The 14646-nt window shown below is 34.8% G+C and overlaps 1 protein-coding gene across 2 annotated transcripts in view; it reads left to right on the forward strand.

Moving 5' to 3' along the window:
- Positions 1-10296: 10296 nt before the first annotated feature.
- Positions 10297-14646, forward strand: part of KLHL4 (kelch like family member 4) — a 161459-nt gene continuing 157109 nt past the window's right edge. The window contains exon 1 of one of the 2 annotated variants that reach the window (XM_025431809.3): positions 10297-10723. In XM_025431809.3, the coding sequence (XP_025287594.1) occupies positions 10686-10723 (38 nt within the window). In that variant the 5' untranslated portion in view covers positions 10297-10685. The remainder of the gene's footprint in view (positions 10724-14646) is intronic. The other variant, XM_025431807.3, reaches the window with a different exon arrangement.

A 14646-nucleotide genomic window follows, 5' to 3' on the forward strand; every position in this document is an offset into this window, starting at 1 on the left:
ACATAGATCAATGGAACAGAGTAGAGAACCCAGAAGTGGACCCTGAACTTTATGGTCAACTAATATTTGATAAAGCAGGAAAGACTATCCACTGGAAGAAAGACAGCCTCTTCAATAAATAGTGCTGGGAAAATTGGACATCCACATGCAGAAGAATGAAACTAGACCACTCCCTTGCGCCATACACAAAGATAAACTCAAATGGATGAAAGATCTAAATGTGAGACAAGAATCCATCAAAATCCTAGAGGAGAACACAGGCAACACCCTTTTTGAACTTGGCCACAGTAACTTCTTGCAAGATACATCCATGAAAGCATGAGAAACAAAAGCAAAAATGAAACTATTGGGACTTCATCAAGATAAGAAACTTTTGCACAGCAAAGGATACAGTCAACAAAACTAAAGGACAACCTACAGAATGGGAGAAGATATTTGCAAATGACGTATCAGATAAAGGGCTAGTTTCCAAGATCTATGAAGAACTTCTTAAACTCAACAGCAAAGAAACAAACAATCCAATCATGAAATGGGCAAAAGACATGAAGAGAAATCTCACAGAGGAAGACATAGACATGGCCAACACGCACATGAGAAAATGCTCTGCATCACTTGCCATCAGGGAAGTCAAAACCACAATGAGATACCACCTCACACCAGTGAGAATGGGGAAAATTAACAAGGCAGGAAACAACAAATGTTGGAGAGGATGCAGAGAAAAGGGAACCCTCTTACACTGTTGGTGGGAATGTGAACTGGTGGAGCCACTCTGGAAAACTGTGTGGAGGTTCCTCAAAGAGTTAAAAATAGTTTTGCCCTATGACCCAGCAATTGCACTGTTGGGGATTTACCCCAAAGATACAGATGCAATGAAACGCCAGAACACCTGCACCCCGATGTTTCTAGCAGCAATGTCCACAATAGCCAAACTGTTGAAGGAGCCTGGGTGTCCATCGAAAGATGAATGGATAAAGAAGATGTGGTTTATGTATACAATGGAATATTGCTCAGCCATTAGAAATGACAAGTACCCATCATTTACTTCAACCTGGATGGAACTGGAGGGTATTATGCTGAGTGAAATAAGTCAATTGGAGAAGGACAAACATTATATGTTCTCATTCATTTGTGGAATATAAATAATAGTGAAAGGGAATAGAAGGGAAGGGAGAAGAAATGGGTAGGAAGTATCAGAAAGGGAGACAGAACATAAAGACTCCTTACTCTGGGAAACGAACTAGGGGTGGTGGAAGGGGAGGTGGGTGGGAATGGGGGTTACTGGGTGATGGCACTGAAGGGGGCACTTGATGGGATGAGCACTGGGTGTTATTCTGTATGTTGGCAAATTGAACACCAATAAAAGATAAATTTATTAGTAAAAAAATAAAAATAAAAATTGCATCATAAATTCAAACAATTACAAAGAATTCAATTTCTAGCATATTTGTAAGTATTGGCATTTCAAAATAAGTCTTTTAAATCACTCTTTCAAATATATCCAATGGAATCTCAATACTATGGTGTATTGATATTGCTATCATTCATTTAATAATACATGGAAAAACTTATCTTTAGCAGTAAAAATTTTATTTTCTCCTTGAATCCCTATTTTTTCATCCTTCTAAAAATTATTTCCTAAAATAAAATATTTTTAAACTATTCTATAGATTATCTTATTATAATTCCTGAAACAGAAATACATATAGAAATAAATTGTATTTTAAAAATTTCCTTTAACTACTTTTTTTTCATTGAGGGCATTATAATTATTAACAAAGATTAAAGAAAATAATATAGGTCCATTTTATATTTGTACAATATATTAAACAAATATTAAATTTATTGGGAATCAATCATTAGTAGAGACTGATGGGTGGTTGTGTTTTCACCTCCTACATCAACAATGCTAGAATGAGAAAGGAGTTAGCATCGTTTATTTCTGTTTCTTTGTTTTACAGATGTGAGCACTAAAAAAAATTGTTCACCTAGGTAAGTGGATGAATGTAAATGGAAGGAGTTTTGTTACAGCAATGCCATGCAATTCGTTGATCTCCTTGTGTTGACATCTGAAAACTGATTGAGACTATGCCTCAATGTTAATATTTTTTAGCCTTTTTCAACATTGTAATAATTAGAACAGGTTTGGTTTATTTTTAAAAATATTTTACTTATTTATTCATAAGAGACGCAGAGAGAAAGGCAGAGGCATAGGCAGAAGGAGAAGCAGGCTCCCCACAAGGAGCCCAATGCAAGACTCAGTCCCGGACCCAGGGATCATGCCCTGTGCTGAAGGCAGACGCTAAACCACTGAACGATCCCAGGACAGTTTTTCCTTAAAATCCTGTGTTTAGCTTTCCAAATCAGATACTGGTTTTCTTTGTACCACTTTAGTGCTGTCCAATGTAGCTTGTGCCAAGTTAACAGATACACCTCAGGATCATGATAGGTTGCTGATGTGCAGCATTTAATACACAGAAGCCTATGACTATATTATTTTTTTAAGTAGGCTCCTTGCCCAGGATGGAGCCCAATGCAGGGCTTGAAGTCATGACCCTGAAATCAAGACCTGAGTTGCAATCAAGAGTCAGATGCTCAACCAACTGAGCCATCCAGGTGCCCCATTATTATATCATTTTTCTTTAAGTTGTATAATCAGATAATTACAGGAAACAAATAAAACAATCTATTCCTAAATACATTTGAAAAAAATGCTTACTTCCGAAGAATTCTAATAGCTGACTGATTCAATTTGCAGGCCAGAATTTTGTTTAGAACACATCAACAGGGTGTATGGCTGCTAAGTTGACAGGTTCCAACTGGTTTGCAGGCTTCATACACAACCCCAGTATAGTAATTCATTATTTAGAAAGATATTTTAACTCATAATCAATTTGCAGCTTCATTTTAAAATTCTAGCACTTAGAGAAACAGTAATTAATGTGATAATAAATTCATTCATAATTTGTCATTCAATAATTCTACATATATTAAATATTTATTACATAAAAAGTAGATAGTAAAGCAATGGGAAGGCAATGATAAGTAAATATGGTTCCTATCCTCACAGTCATCTACTTCACTTCTGTTTGAATATGTTTACATCTTACTTTTATAATCAGAAATTTAAAAGAAACCCTTATGCTTCATAAAATATTATTCTCTTCAATTATTTTCTAAAAGATCTATATACTTTCTTAGTCATTCTACAATTCTGTCTAAGACCTAGGAAAATGGTCATAATCTGCATAATTTACAAAAGCACATTCTCGGTAGAATCATACAGAATATTGTGTTATAACTGTCTACATTTTGATAGGTACTAGTTAGTATTCAACTTCTTGAAAAAGGACATAGAGAAATAGGCTATATCTGGATCATAATATGCTCAGAAGATATATTGGCAAAATAATGTTGTAAACCTCTGGCATCAAAGAAGATATTTAGGTGGAGTATTTAGATGGATAAATTAAAACTAATTTTTGTACTACCAAAAGTTATTTTCACATCTATTATAACATTTTATTCATTTGATCTGCTATTTACACTGTGCTTACTGTATGTCTGACAGTGTTTCAAGCACAGTGGAGAATACAGTGGTGTAAAACTCAGAATTTTTTTTCAGGTTTTTATTTTTTACAAGATTTTATTTAAATACTAGTTAGTTATCATACAATGCAATATTAGTTTTGGGAGAATACCTTCATAATTCATCACTTACATAACACCCAGTCCTCATCATAACAACTGCTCTCCTTAATACTCATCACATATTTAACCCATCACCCCATGCATCACCACTGTGATAACTATCGGTTTGTTCTCTAAGTTAAGAGACTGTTTTCTGGCTTGCCTCTCATTTCTTCCCCTATGTTCATACATAGGTTTTGTTTCCTAAATTCCACATATGAGTGAAATTATATGCTATTTGTCTTTCTTTGACTGACTAATTTTGCTTAAGACTCTAGCTATATCCATGTCATTGCAAAGGGCAAGATTTTATTCATTTTTATGGCTCAGTGTATATATACTATATCTTCTTTATCTATTCATCAGTTGATGGACACTTGGGCTGTTTCCATAATTTGGCTATGGTAGAAAATGCTGCTATTAACATCAGGGTGCAGTATTTTTGTATTTTTTAGGTAAATACCTAGTAGTGAAACTGCTGGATCATAGATAGTTCCATTTTTAAATTTTGAGGAAATTCCATGCTGCTTTCAAGAGTGGTTGCACTAGTATGCAATCCCACCAACAAGGCAAAACAAAAGCGTTACCCTTTCTCCACATCTTCACCAATGCCTGTTGTTTCTTGTGTTGTTGCATTTAGCCATTCTGACAGATGCGAGGTGATATTTCATGACAGTTTTGACTTGTATTTCCCTGATGATGAGTGATGTTGAACATCCTTTCATGTGTCTGTAGGCCATCGGATGTCTTCTTTGGAAAAACGTCTATATCTTCTGCCCATCTTTAACTGGATTATTTGTTTTTTTGGGTGTTGTTTGATATGTTCTTACATATTTTGGATGCTTAACCTGTGTCAGATATGTCACCTGAAAATATTTTCTCCCTTTGTAAAGGTCGCCTTTTATTTATTTTTTTTTAATTTATTTTTTTATTGGTGTTCAATTTACTAACATACAGAATAACACCCAGTGCCCGTCACCCATTCACTCCCACCCCCCGCCCTCCTCCCCTTCTACCACCCCTAGTTCGTTTCCCAGAGTTAGCAGTCTTTATGTTCTGTCTCCCTTTCTGATATTTCCCACACATTTCTTCTCCCTTCCCTTATTTTCCCTTTCACTATTATTTATATTCCCCAAATGAATGAGAACATATAATGTTTGTCCTTCTCTGACTGACTTACTTCACTCAGCATAATACCCTCCAGTTCCATCCACGTTGAAGCAAATGCAATCCCTATCAAAATACCATGGACTTTCTTCAGAGAGTTAGAACAAATTATTTTAAGATTTGTGTGGAATCAGAAAAGACCCCGAATAGCCAGGGGAATTTTAAAAAAGAAAACCATATCTGGGGGCATCACAATGCCAGATTTCAAGTTGTACTACAAAGCTGTGGTCATCAAGACAGTGTGGTACTGGCACAAAAACAGACACATAGATCAGTGGAACAGAATAGAGAATCCAGAAGTGGACCCTGAACTTTATGGGCAACTAATATTCGATAAAGGAGGAAAGACTATCCATTGGAAGAAAGACAGTCTCTTCAATAAATGGTGCTGGGAAAATTGGACATCCACATGCAGAAGAATGAAACTAGACCACTCTCTTTCACCATACACAAAGATAAACTCAAAATGGATGAAAGATCTAAATGTGAGACAAGATTCCATCAAAATCCTAGAGAAGAACACAGGCAACACCCTTTTTGAACTCGGCCATAGTAACTTCTTGCAAGATACATCCACGAAGGCAAAAGAAACAAAAGCAAAAATGAACTATTGGGACTTCATCAAGATAAGAAGCTTTTGCACAGCAAAGGATACAGTCAACAAAACTCAAAGACAACCTACAGAATGGGAGAATATATTTGCAAATGACATATCAGATAAAGGGCTAGTTTCCAAGATCTATAAAGAACTTATTAAACTCAACACCAAAGAAACAAACAATCCAATCATGAAATGGGCAAAAGACATGAACAGAAATCTCACAGAGGAAGACATAGACATGGCCAACATGCATATGAGAAAATGCTCTGCATCACTTGCCATCAGGGAAATACAAATGAAAACTACAATGAGATACCACCTCACACCAGTGAGAATGGGGAAAATTAACAAGGCAGGAAACAACAAATGTTGGAGAGGATGCGGAGAAAAGGGAACCCTCTTACACTGTTGGTGGGAATGTGAACTGGTGCAGCCACTCTGGAAAACTGTGTGGAGGTTCCTCAAAGAGTTAAAAATATACCTGCCCTACGACCCAGCAATTGCACTGTTGGGGATTTACCCCAAAGATACAAATGCAATGAAACGCCGGGACACATGCACCCCGATGTTTCTAGCAGCAATGGCCACGATAGCCAAACTGTGGAAGGAGCCTCGGTGTCCAACGAAAGATGAATGGATAAAGAAGATGTGGTTTATGTATACAATGGAATATTACTCAGCTATTAGAAAGGTCGCCTTTTAATTTTGTTGATTTTTCTCTTCACTGTGCAGAAGCTTTTTATCTTCGTAAAGTCCCAATATTTTATTTTTGCTTTTGTTTCCTTTGCCTCAAACTACATATCTAGTGAGAAGTTGTTTTGGTCAATGTCAAAGAGATTACTGCCTGTGTAGTCCTCTAGGACTTTGATGGTTTCCTGTTTCACATTTAGGTCTTTCATGCATTTTGAATTTATTTTTGTATTTGGTGTAAGAAAGTGTCCCAGCTTTATTCTTTTGCATGCTGTTGCTGCCCAGTTTTCCCAACAGTAATTGTTGGAGAGATTTGTCTTTTTTTCTGTTGGATATTTTTAAATACTTGGTCAAAGAATAATTGACCATGTGGTTATGTTCATTTCTAGATTTGTAATTCTCTTTCATTAAAATATGCATCTGTTTTTGTGCCAGTATAATATTGTTTTGATCACTACTGTCTTGTAATATAACTTGAAGTCTGGAACTGTGATGCCTCTAGCTTTAATTTTGTTTTTCAAGATAGGTTTGACTATTAGGAATCTTTTGTGGTTCCAAAAAAAGTTTAATATTTTTTCTAGTCCTGTGAAAAATGGTGGTGGTTTTTAAAAAGATTTTATTTATTTATTCGTGAGAGATACATAGAGAAAGGCAGAGCCATAGGCAGAGGGAGAAGTAGGTTCCTTGCAGGGAGCCTGATGCAGAACTTGATCCCAGGATCCCAGGTTTACAACCTGAGCCAAAGTACACACTCAAGGACTAAGCCTCCTAGGTGGCCCTGATGGTGGCATTTTTGATAGGGATTGCATTAAATGTGAAGATTGCTTTGGGTAGTTTAGACATTTTAACAATATTTGTTCTTCCATTCTTGAGCATGGAATGTTTTTCCCCTTCTTTTGTCACCTTCAATTTCTTTCATCATTGTTTCATAGTTTTCAGAGTACAGATCTTTTCCCTTTGGCTAGGATTATTCTTAAGTATCTTATTATTTTTGGTGCAATTTTAAATAGAATTAATTCTTCAATTTCTCTTTCTGGTGCTTCATTATTGAACAGAAATGCAACAGATTTCAATGGTTGATTTTGTGTCCTGTGATCACTGAATTTGTGTATCAGTTCTAGAAATTTTCTTGTAGAGTCTTTTGGGTTCTCTCTCTTTTTTAAAAAAGATGTATTTATTTATTCATGAGAGACACACACACAGAGAGGCAGAAACACAGGCAGAGGAGAAGCAGGCTCCTCACAGGGAGCCCAATGCGGGACTCAATATTAGATCCAGGGATCACGCCCTGAGCCTAAGGCAGACATTCAGCCGCTGAGTCACCCAGGTGTCCCTCTTTTGGTTCTCTATATAGATTATCATGTCTTCTGCAAATAGTGAAAAATATGAATTCTTATTTACCAATTTGGAAGTCTTTTATTTCTTTTTGATGTCTGATTGCTAAAACTAACACTTTCAGTACAATGTTAAATAACAGTGGTGATTGCTGGCAATCAATATGTTGAAGTTTTCTATTTCATTTTTTTTTCAGTTTTGGTTCAGTTTATGTTTCTAGGAATTTAATCATTTCTTCCAAATTATCCAATTTGTTAACATATAATTGTTCACAATGTTCTCTTATGACTGTTGGTATTTTGATCTCTCCCCCTCTCATTAGGATTTTATTTATTTGAGTCCCTTCTATTTTCTTTTTGATAAATCTGGCTAGGGATTTTATCAATTTTGTTACTTTTTCAAACCATTTTTCTGATTTGATTTATCTATTCTACTGTTGTTTTTGTTTTTGTTTTAGTTTCTATATCATTTATTTCTGCTCTAATTTTTATTATTTCTTTCCTTCTGCTGTCTTTAAGCTTCATTTGTTGTTCTTTTTTATAACTCTTTTCAGTGTAAGGTTAGGTTGTTTATTTGAGATTTTTCTTGCTTATTGAAGTAGGCCTATAAAGCAATATTTTCCTTCTTAGGACCAGTTTGGCTGCATCCCAAAGGTTTTGGACTATAGTGTTATCATTTTCATTTGTCCATGTATGTTTTTAGTTTTTTCTTTGATTTTCTGATTGACACATTCATTGTTTAGTAGCATGCTGCTTAATCTCCATGTATTTGTGGTCTTTCCAATTTTTTTTTCTTGTGGTTGACTTCAAGTTTCATAGCATTAATAGCAACTCCAAGGTCTGAAAAGATGCATGGTATGAACTCAGTCTTTTTGTACTTGTTGAAGCCTGTTTTGTGACCTAATACATGATCTACCCTGGAGAATGTCCTATGTGCACCTGAAAATAAAGTGTTTCTGTTGCTTTAGAATGAAATGTTCTGTATATATACGTTAAGCCCATCTGGTCCATTGTATCATTCAAAGCCATTGATTCCTTGTTGATTTTCTGCTTAGATGATCAGTCCATTGATATAAATGGGTTGTTGAATTTCCCTAGTCTTATTATATTATCAGTGAGATCCTTTATGTTCTTTATTAATTGCTTTTATATATTTGATCAGCCTTCAATTGATTGGATAAAGCCCACACACATTAAGGAAGACAATTTACATTACTCAGTCTATTGATTTAAATGTTAAACTCATCCAGACACAGCCAAAATAATGTTTGACCAAGTTTCTGGGTATTCCATCACCCAGCCAAATTGACACATATTTACCATTACACCTACAAAAACAAGAGAGGAAAGGGAAATTTATAATTATATTTATAGAAAACTGCAGGTAACATACCTACCAAAACATTGAAAAAGATATTCAGTTTCTAAGCATTTAAAATCTATTGTAGGTAGAAATTTAAAAATCTCTTCAGCCTCTCCATACTATGTATGAAGAAACCATGATACAAAGAAGTGAAGTTACTTATTCAAGATCATACAGCTCATTAACTACAAAGCCAGAACTAAAACCAAAACCTTACAATTCTGATATTCTTTCTAAGAATACACTGGGATAATTTCTCCCTTAGCACCTGTTTACATTACATGGAAACTGGAAAAAATTCAAACTGAATTTCAAAATGACATTGTTGAAAGCATTTAAGACACATGACTGTTATAGAAATACTTCTCTCTGTACGATGTAATGATCCTGATTTAGATATCAAAGTACTTTGTGTATAGTTATTACTGAGCTATGTGACAATTTGGAGTTGATTCAAGACATGTCCTTTTTACTCCTGTCACAAAGACTTCTGAACAAAGAAAATAGACCTTTAACACTCCCTGTGAAAGTAAAGAGCATAATAAAGAGGTGTTTATACAGGCATAGAGCCAGAATAGACTATTTGTTTTCAAGCTATTGTCACTGAGAGAAGGTATCTTTTTTAACCTAACCAGCTTAGAAAAACGCTGCTCTCTTCCTTCAGGTATAGACTTAAAATACTATTAATACTTTCGCTAGTGGGGTGTGGGAGTGTTTAGTGATGGGTAACCAACACTTTCTTATTCTACTGAAACTGTTCAGGTTTTTAAGCAAATATTAATATAATAAGACCATTAACATTTTTTTAGATATTTTGTGAAAATAGCTACAAAGCTGCATGAGAGGACTGATGTGAATTATAAACCTGCATGTGAGGACTGATGACAAGATGTTGTCCCTTAATGAACCCTATAAAAATTTCCAAAATGACCTGAAAAAAGATCATCATGAATCTCCTGTTACAAATTATTCTAGGACAAAGTGGCATATTCTCAGAAGTGGGCTAATCTGGCAGAGGGTGGGGTGAGTAGAGGGAATATAGAAGGAAGTGAGTTTAAATACTGCTTTTGCTTACTTGTCTGCTTTTAAGCCTCAACTATTGTATTTAGGGTAAGGAAGAAGCTGGGTTAGATATTTGCAAGTCAGTGGGAGGGCTGTGAGCCTGCAAATCTAGCAGCTGCAGTGTGCTGTGGTAGCTGCTTTCCTATGCTAAGCTGATTTACATTAATGTCTGATCTCATCATCCTGTCAGTGTGAGTTCCCATCTACACTGTTAGCTTCAGTTCTCTGCTTCAACTAGAAAGCTAGAGTGCACCACAGGCAGTGGGGGAAGGGAGGAAAGCAAGAAAGACTGCTCTCAGCACTTAAGCTTTTGTTAATTCTGCAGAAGAGGCAGAGAAACAGGAGATAACAAAGGCCCCATTTCCTTTTTGTAAGAGAAGGCTTTTGTCTTTCCTCTTGCAACAATGTCAGTGTCTGGCAAGAAAGTTTCATGTGAAACAGATCCTAAGGCTGCACTGGTGGTGATTTAGTCATTCTTCGCAAGGGTCGCCCAACACTGAAAACAGGAAGGATATGAGCATAGAGGGAACCGGGTTCAGGGCAGGTTGAACAACCATGCTCAGGACAGAAACAGACTGAAAAAAAAAAAAAGAAACAATCCTTTCCACCCCAACATACTAACACCAGTGCCAGGACCTGCCCCGACCATCAAAGAGCCTTTCAGAATTGGCACTCACAAAACCTGATAGAACATCTTCGAGCAAATGAAGATACTCCTAAAGCAGTTTCAGAAGAGAATTTGTTTAAAGAAGCCTGTGAGAAACACTTACAAGATTTGGAGATGATTGCTGATGATAATACAGAAGATTCTACAGCAAGGTAGGAGTTTTCAGTCACATAACTGAAAACTGTAGACTAGGTTAACTTATTCTCTACAACTAACATTTAGTGTTTAAATAAAAGTGCTATAATTATCTGAATTTGTAAGTAGCCAATCAGGGTTTATAAGAAACCCCCTCCTCTAAGTCTATAAAGGAAAACAGTAATTTCACATATGTTTTGATAATTAACAGGAAATATGTTTTAGGGTTGTGAGTTTATTTTTCTGATTCCATTCCAATTCTGTTAGGATTTCTGTTTTAGTAATAAGAGATGATTATTATAATTACTAAATTTTGGAAATATCTTCTGTGGCTTCAATGTTTATATACTTGTGATTCTCTGTGCTAGTGTAATAAATCACATAAATAGGAACTCTTTCTGACTTCTGTGAGGGCAGTTCTGACAAAACAAAAGCTCTAATTGCTCAGCATATTCTTATCTGTTCCTCAGTACATAGTTACTGTATTTACACTCAATAAATACATCATCTTTATGTGATAGTAAAGAACAGCTTAATTTGGCATTTGATAATTATTTTAAGTAGTATTCATTTCATAGGTAATTTACAATCATGAAGATATTTTGCATAAAGCAAGTAATGAAATGGTGCTTATAGCAGCAATATCTGAACATAGGAAATAGAACATGTCAGCTATTTCAGGACATTAAAGGAAATAAGAAATACAGTATAGCTCATAAAATATTTGAGTTTGTCTTTATTTTTGTGTTTACTAGTACTGTTTGCATGGAAGAAAATTATGTTCTGTACTCTAATCTCGTCCAAAGTAGCAACCTAGTAGATTATTACTTGTTTTATTTCTTCATACCAGATTTTATTTTCCCCATATATATGTATACACAACTGATGACCTTGACAATATAATTGAAGTGTAAAAGAGCCATAGGAAAATAAATATTTTTGATATATTTTAAATTATATAATAGTTCAACATGAAGCTATGCTTATTTATTTGGAAATAATCTTTATTTATTTCCTGTACTGTGTCTCTACGTAAGTACAGAGGACTGCTAAATGTGCTTCTAGATATAAGGTTTCTTTTTCCCCCCAATATATCTGCCTGACAATTCTTTGCTTCCATAAATTCAAAACATAGTATCAGTAGAAAAAGCTACATAACATGAGAAATGGCAATCAACTGTGCAAAATGATGCTTTTGTAGGAACTCAGTCTTCTTGTTATAACGTAAACATGCACAAGACTTTGTGAAATGACATTAAGTATAATATTAGATTGAACATGATACAGACATTTTAAGAAATAGTGTATATACTAATTTTCCTAGATATTTTTGTGATTACCCAAGAAAATGCTATATAACTTCTGGGATAGTAGGTTGCAATTTTTAAAATATTTTATTTATTAATTCATAAATAAATAGATAGAGACAGAGACATAGGGAAGGAGAAGCAGGTTCCCTGTGGGGAGCCTGATGTAGGACTAAATTATTAACATGCAACATAACTGAATAACCTACAATTATTCCTAACGGATATTAAATCCAAAGTGTTAAAGTTGTATATAAGTGATGAATCACTAAATTCTACACCTAAACTAATTATATTGTATGTTAACTAACTGGAATTTAAGTAAAAATTTGGAGAAAGAAAAAAGTAAATAGTTATATTAATATATTGGTTTGCATATTTATAAACCCAAATATATTCCAATGTACTTGAATTGTAAATATGTACTTCCTTCAGGAACTGTACTGTATTATGATCCCATATTGTAAATATGCACATACCAATAGCCAGTCATTATCATTTTTTGTCTTAGTTGTCTACTAACTCTACATTTTTGCTTCATTACAACTACCTTGTTAGGTGTCCTTTCTTTTCATTATTTCATCCTTAGCATTCCAAAAGCCAGAACAAATATTTCAAGTGTGTTATGATCATGCTTCTTATAAGACATACATTGATTTTTGTTTGTTTATTCATTTGTTTTTAGATTCTAATTGTGAATGAGTAGATTCACATATTTGTTTTTCTCACTCTGATGTCTTTCACTTAGCAAGTTTTTTTATACTGCATTATTCAGTAGAAACTATTACTTAAAAGGAAATAAGGAACAATCTGCAATTTGTAGTTTATAGAAAGTTTAAGGTTAAATACCTTTGCCTATGGTTTAAAATGTACTGTACAAAATTATAGAAATTGTTTAATCATTTTACTAAATTTAGAACATTTTAACAAATAATTTAATATTAGTGCAATGATTCCAAACAATTTTAGTGATGGAACTATTGGTTGATTTTAAATCTTTGTTACTTACAACCTCATTCTTGAGAATGAGGTACCTTGGTTCTCATGGTTCATTTCTATCAGTGTAGTATTGCATATTCATTTAACTTAAAATTAACTAAAATGTGTTTAAGATTTGAAAAATTGGGGACTCCTTTCCATCTAGAGATCTAACAATATGTTAGGTTCATATTCCTTTAAATATTATGATTAAGCATGTCTATAGTTGTTATTTCTGATACTTGAAAGGCAACTATTTCATTTCTGCATTTGGAAATAGAACTAAAAGACAAAATGTGTTGTATTATTTAATATGTGACCTCAAGAACAACATATTAATATCAAACTGTAACACAGCTCATAAATGTCCAGTCACTTATACTTTAAAGTTTATTGCTTAAATTTGTCTGTCTTTTTTCTGATTTTTGTAAGACATCTTCTTAATAATAGTCTTATTGATGTCTTTCCTATGAATTTGTAAGGAAAAATTGCTTGTAGTGTTATATGCATATCAGTGTAAAATTCATATTTAAAGATAAAAAAAATGAAATCAAGGTGGAAGAATGGGGAACAATAAGGCCCTAATTAAAAAACAAACAATCAAACTCAAGTTGTAATGTCATATTCTGCAAGATAAACCTGGAACATTTTGTGGTGCCATAAAGTAAGAAAGCCCTCAAAAAATAATGATGGGGGCTATGTCACATCAAAGGGACAAAAGAACAAACTGAAAAAGCTCCCATTGACCAAAGCCAGAACGATTTTAACAACAAAATAAAATATTGTTTGATTATAAACAAAAGTAAAAAATATTCATAATTCCATATTGATTTGAACAAGTGATTGAATAGAGACATATGTATTATGCAGAAAAACTCCATATGATTTATGTACATAGTATGCCCTCAGGGAGGTGGGGTGAATATTGTGCTTTAAGTGTGGGCTGCACATAGACTTTTTTGTTAAAAGCAATACAGTATAGGGCAGCCCCGGTGGCGCAGCGGTTTGGCGCCGCCTGCAGCCTGGGGTGTGATCCTGGAGACCCGGGATCGAGTCCCACATTGGGCTCCCTGTGTGGAGCCTGCTTCTCCCTCTGCCTGTGTCTCCGCCTCTCTCTCTCTGTGTCTATGACTGAATAAATAAAATCTTAAGGAAAAAAAAGCAATACAGTATAGAACTGCTGAGGTGAGGGAGGGAGTAAATTTACAGTAGAGAAACCTGACAAATACTCCCTCAGCCAGGTAATTAAGTTTAATAACAGAAGTACTCAGTCATTTTGACAGTATATACCTTTGGTATGATGTGATGAGAATGGTACTTTATTTCTGTCCTTTTCTCCCACAAAACCTATAAGCTCCCCAGTCTAATCACGAGAAAAGCCAGCAGATGAATCCAAATAGAGGAACATTTAATAAGTACCTGGTTTGTAATCTTCAAACTATTAATGTCACAAAAAAAAAGGAAAGTCTGAGGGATGCCTGGATGGCTTAGTCAGTTGAGTGGCCGACTGGGTTTGAGCTCAGGTCATGATCTCAGGGTCCTGAGATGGAGGTCCACATCAGACTCCATACTCAGGAGGGAGTCATCTTGAGGATCCTCTCTCCCTTTGCCACTACCCTCACTTGCTCTCTCTCTCTCTTTCTGTAAAATGAATA

The sequence above is a fragment of the Canis lupus genome, chromosome X, assembly GCF_003254725.2.
Source record: "Canis lupus dingo isolate Sandy chromosome X, ASM325472v2, whole genome shotgun sequence".
Taxonomy (NCBI): domain Eukaryota; kingdom Metazoa; phylum Chordata; class Mammalia; order Carnivora; family Canidae; genus Canis; species Canis lupus.